The sequence below is a fragment of the Populus nigra genome, chromosome 6 (assembly GCF_951802175.1).
Source record: "Populus nigra chromosome 6, ddPopNigr1.1, whole genome shotgun sequence".
NCBI classification, from domain to species: domain Eukaryota; kingdom Viridiplantae; phylum Streptophyta; class Magnoliopsida; order Malpighiales; family Salicaceae; genus Populus; species Populus nigra.
Genome location: NC_084857.1, coordinates 6,600,591 through 6,606,067, shown reverse-complemented (window position 1 = coordinate 6,606,067; position 5,477 = coordinate 6,600,591). Strand labels below are relative to the sequence as shown.

The following is a 5,477-nucleotide window of genomic DNA, read 5'->3' as shown; positions in this document are numbered from 1 at the left end:
AATTTGAAATTTAACCAAACGTAATTTGCCCATGACAGAATTCTTAGTATCTTTAATTAGAGGTAGGTTGTGTGGTAATTTTCCTTTAAAAACAGCAATAACAATCACCCTACCCCAAATAAAACCAAAACAAACAATTAGAAGATCCGAACAACTGCTTCAAATAAAGTAAAAAAGGGGGCAAGGAGCAAAAGAAAAGGGTTTGACGGAAACAATTCAAATTTTCCAACTTCTATTGCCCACATTCCTATATTTTCCACTTACATTGATCTGCTACGCGAAAACTACTATGTTGAAACAACACAAGAAAACAGTTAATCGCAAACCTTCTATGTCATCAGTACTGAGACCCCTGTTTACCAACAGCGCCATCTTTGTCCAGTTGTACAGACCTAGGATCAAGGGGGATAGTACCCACTGTTAGAAAACCAGAAGATTCAGTCATTCCATTAACTTTAACAGGCATTGATCCTATTGTGACAATGTCAGCAGATTTGTTAGCAGCACTCAGCAAGGAATTAGATTCAGTCTGTTTCGGATTTACATCAAGTGAGCCAATCTTTAGCACAGATCCAATATCATCATCTGCATCCACTGTAGCTTGCCCAGAATCTTTGCCCCTGCTTGAAATGGTAACATCTGAATCTGAAGAAAGTTGCTCGATGGCAGAGGTCCCAGTGTTCTTGAAGCTGTGAAGATCATCATGATCTATAATCTTCTCATCTTTGTTTGTCTCAACTTTCTTCCAGCTGTTGCAATCATTTGGATTCATAATCTTTTCATATTTGTTTCCATCAGTTTTCTTCAAGTTGTTAAGATCATTATGCTTCATCCTCTCATCTTTGTGTGGTGGCTGCTGCACGAGACCATCTAGCTCGATGGCAGGATTTAATGCAGGTACGAACAATGGAGATCGGAAGCTTTTAAACATAAGCCTGGCTTTTTCGTCCTGCATAATTTTCTGGCGATTCTCATAGTACATGAAGTCATCAAGTATAGAAGTCCTAAGTGGGTGATTTTTGAATGTTTTCAGCATCTCTAAACCTTGCTTATACATTATCTGCGAGAAATAGAAATCCAATTAAAAGAAATAACCAGCAAAAGGCATTTTATCAGACATAATCTCTAAGAGAAAAAGGGAAGAAATGTAAACTTAGCAAAAAACATAACCCTGAAGGAGAAAAAAATAGATAACTAAAATAGCCACTTTTTCTTTCTTGGTTTTTTTTTCCTCTCAAGGCAAGATAGCCAGCTCGACCTTTTATGAAGTAATAACAGCGAGATTCTCGTTTCATATATAATATTAAATCGATGTTGTCTCCCACAAAGCCACTATAAAAAGAATAAGGAATAGAAATATCCTATAGTAACTTCAATAAATCAAGAGGAGCTTTTTGTATAAGTTTGGACATAAACAAAACATTTAATGCATTGTGTAAGCACACCAGCCATAACGAAAAAGAAACCCACACATACCTCTTGGGTGTCTCTGCTGTTAGTTACTGGCTTGTTCTCATTATTCTCCAATATGATGTGCCTAAAGCTTGAGTTTGGTATATCTTTAATAATATGCCACTTGACAAGAAAGCTCCCACTCCATTTATCTTGCTGCCAAAAGTCCATATCTCTATGAAGGTCCACCGGGCCAATCATCTCTGCAACACCACAGAATTGACCACTTGCATTAACCTGTATAAAGACAGGATTGAATCAGCAGGAAACAATAAACGAACAAGACAAACATTAAAAAATCAAAGAGGGATCTATTAACATAGAACTCACAGAAAAGAACAGAAAAATAGGGCAGCCTCTAGGTCTTCCCACAGCTAGTTTCTGTGCATCTTCAAATGCAGTCTGCAGCTTTTTGTTTCCATGAGGTGTGGATGACCAAACATTATATTTGATGCTCTTGTGCACATCATCCTCACTATATGATTTTATTACAAAAAACTTTGCATCTAAATAATCAGTTGAGAAATCATCCTTGTTGTACTGATCAGTCTGTATAACAATGTTTCCAAGCCCGTTATCATCTCCCACTTTGGCTGTGTAGGCTTTAACTGCCAGTTGATTTTTTGACTTGTTTGTCCTAGGTCCCCGGTTCTGCTCACCCAACAGCTCTGCATTTCTATTCAGATCACTGAGAGTTCTGCCATCATGAGTCTTTGATCGAAGTTTATCCACTGAGGTTCGGCCATAAGCACTTGATCCAAAATTAGAAAATCCATTGTTGACAGGGAGACTGGTTTCTAATTGGTTTTGATGAGATTGAACTTTGCCATTTGAAATTTTGTCAGAAGGATGCATGGGACCAGAAGCACTTCTACCCTGTTAAGTAGAAACATTTTGAAAGATTCTCAACAAAATCCAACAACAATCAGTTCAAGACCAAATTAATTATTGATGAAAGAAAGCACTGAAATGCACCAACATTATAAATCAATCTAGCCAATAGTGACATGAGTATGTCGTAGCACAAACCTTACCACAAGGGTGAAAAATAACATGCAATTTTCCAACAACTTTCATTCTTTACAGGAAGCATAATGTTATCTTATTTATGCAATAAATCATACCTGAAGCACATGTGATGAAGTTTGAGTAAGAATGCTACCAGAAGAAACACCTCCATGTGTCATTGGTTGCTTACTTGGTCCAACATTAGCTTTTGGCCCTTCAGATATCCTGTACAAAGAATTAGTCTGGTTTGAAGCAGGTCTTGGGATGTTTCTAGCAAAGGCTGCAGATGATGAAGAACCGCCATGCTTTAAACTTCTCCCATCAGGTCTACTACTGCGTTCTATGCCATTATCTACCAAAGGACCTGCCAAACCATATGGGAAGACTTCTGGTTGAACAGCAACAGAAATATAGCCAGGTGACGATACAGGGTCCTGATAAGGGGAGATTGTGTAATACTGTTGTGCCCCAGCATACGATCCATCAATTCCTACCATAGCACCGGGTATGTAAGGATTGTAAGGGTTATATGGAGACTGTGCATGTCCATAGCTAGGTGTATAATATACATAAGGTAAACTTTCATTTTGTGCACCCTGCGGGAGATTAAATGGACATTTTGAATATCAGAGCATTATTCAGAAGCATGTGTGTACACAAAGGTAGGAGAGGGAGAGGGAGAGCGAGAGGGATTTCACTCACCGCATACTGGATTTCTGGACCATCTACACCAAAAATCTTTTGATGGTCCTCCCATTCAACGGGTGTTTCAAATCCTGACCACATTCAATCAATACAGTGCACAAATGAGATCACATCACAAAGCATCACAATAAGATATTCAAACAGAAAAACAGTTAAATTTACCTGTACAGTAGTAACCATAGTTGGTGGCAGCAGGATAAAACAAGCCCTGACCTGCAACAAACTCGGGGGTTCCTTCGTTGTACATGGTTTCAATTTGCTCAACAACTGGACTTGTCAAAATGGGGTTTATCTCAGCACCTTGAATCTAAAATTCAAGACATGTGAAAATGTCACCAAACGATCAGAAATAACCAAAGGAGGAAAAAAAAACTCATTGTCATATAGAGAGCTATTGGAAATTAATTTGACTAAGTTTCTTTTGATAAGGTAAAACAGCAGATTATTTAAAAGAAAATACCAAATAAGTTTCTGCATTTTCATGTCCAGAAACATTATATATATCCATTCCAAGACTGCCACCCCTGAAGAAATAGATAGATAACAAATCTTAAGCATTGACCAAGTAGGTAGGAACCAATCCAAAACTCAATACGAGACTAAGCTAGCATATATTGAACACTGAAATAACACTAAGCAATTAAAAAAAAAAAATCAAGCAGCAATATATTCTTCAATTTTTCAGTTCCTGCTTTCTCGCAAAGAAAAGACAGCATAGAAATCATACCACATATGCCTATTAATTTCGAAACAAGGAGAGACCAATTCAGCAGGTCGATTACACCACAAAAAAATCAGGGCATCTCAATAATTATCAAAGAAGAGCCAAGCCAACACTCAACTAAATAAGTAAGTCCACCAAAAAAACTTCTCGAATTAATTGAAAAGAAAAGCCTAAAACACGCAAACAGAAACAAAATACTGAAAAGAAAGCTCTCCAATTCATACAAAAAACCCCAAAAAAAAGTGAATAATGGAAAATATCTACTCACCAATTAAATATTTAATTTAATAAAAATTAAAAACAAAAAAAAAGCTATCTTTAATCTCCAACAATCAAATACTAGGAAAGATAACTCTTTAAGTGAGCTTAAAATAATAGCTTATTTAGATCATTCCAAGGAATAAATAATAGAAACTTGAAGGACGCAAAGTGAATAAAAAGGAGCACGCAAAAGATATGCAAAGAGTGTGAAATAATTAATTACCAGAGAAGAGAGAAGAACAATCAAGCCATACTTGACCTTGAAATTTCTCCATTTTGAAATTTTGAGAGAGAAGCGAGGGGTATTTGTAACATTCTCTTCTTCTATTTAAAAAGAAAAAAGAAAAAAGAAAAAAATCAAAGTTAACGCGACTAAAGAACCCTAACCCTATAAATAGAAAAGGAGAAAGGAATTGGAAGGGCGGTTTTTTGGGTGTTAAGAAACCAGAGAGAGAGAGGGACGAAAGATTCGCATCCAATAATAATTTTTATTATTTTTCTTTTTCTTTTTATTTTTATTTTTCTTTTTTCTATGTGGATTAGATTTCTTTTATTGAACAAATTTATCCGAGTGTCTTGAGATGTGATGATTGTTATTTTTTATAATATTTTTTTTGTTTAAAAATGTATTAATTAATTTTTATTTATTTATAAAACATTATTTTTAGATTTTAAAACATCAAAATAAAAAAAAATTAATTTAAAGTTTTTTTCAAAAAAATACCGTTTTAAACGCAGTTACCAACCAACCACCCTAGAGAGGACAGTATCTCGTGGAAGGTTCGCGGGAAAGTGGAAAGGGTACCCAGGTTAAACGGCTAGAATTGATAAAGTTCACGGCAGTTAACATAAGCGGTAGAATAATTTGCAAGGAATGTTTCCTCTTTGGGAAAGTGATTCTTTACGGTGACTGTTGCTATGATCACCGGTTGTCACGGTAGCATTATCGCAAATTTTGTTCGGCTGAATTTCCCTCCTTTACCCGGAAATTATTTCCCCCACTCCATTTGGGCATATTGTGTAAATTGACAAAAAGGTCCCGTTCTTTACTAATTTCTTGTTCCTGCTTTTCTTTTTCTTTTTTTATAATGTAGGACCTTTTAATTTTTGTTCCATAAAAAACATTTTAAAAAAAATCATTTGAAAAACCAGCATCAACATGGTAAATAATATTGATATCTCTCTCAAGGATAATAACTAGGTTCTCGATTCATGCTACTCCGCAACTTGGATTATAATTTTTTTTTAAATGTAAAATTATCATTAATAATTTTTTAAAAATAATCATATCTAAAAATATGATGAGTAATAAAAAATACCTTCTTAA

General features: G+C 35.3%; 1 protein-coding gene across 5 annotated transcripts; it reads right to left on the bottom strand.

Moving 5' to 3' along the window:
• Nucleotides 1-201: 201 nt before the first annotated feature.
• On the bottom strand, nucleotides 202-4,620 carry LOC133697034 (YTH domain-containing protein ECT4). 5 transcript variants are annotated; one of them, XM_062119350.1, is made up of 8 exons: nucleotides 4,410-4,620; nucleotides 3,626-3,689; nucleotides 3,328-3,472; nucleotides 3,163-3,236; nucleotides 2,577-3,056; nucleotides 1,783-2,328; nucleotides 1,477-1,689; nucleotides 202-1,060 (listed from the first exon to the last, which is right to left on the bottom strand). In XM_062119350.1, exons 1-8 carry the CDS (start codon nucleotides 4,463-4,465, stop codon nucleotides 338-340), a joined length of 2,301 nt encoding a protein of 766 aa, XP_061975334.1. In that variant the 5' UTR covers nucleotides 4,466-4,620; the 3' UTR covers nucleotides 202-337. The 5 variants fall into 5 exon arrangements, with proteins under 5 accessions (XP_061975334.1, XP_061975336.1, XP_061975337.1 ...); XM_062119352.1 differs by having other exon boundaries at nucleotides 4,374-4,611; XM_062119353.1 differs by lacking the exon at nucleotides 4,410-4,620 and adding an exon at nucleotides 4,158-4,176.
• Between the last annotated feature and the right edge of the window lie 857 nt (nucleotides 4,621-5,477).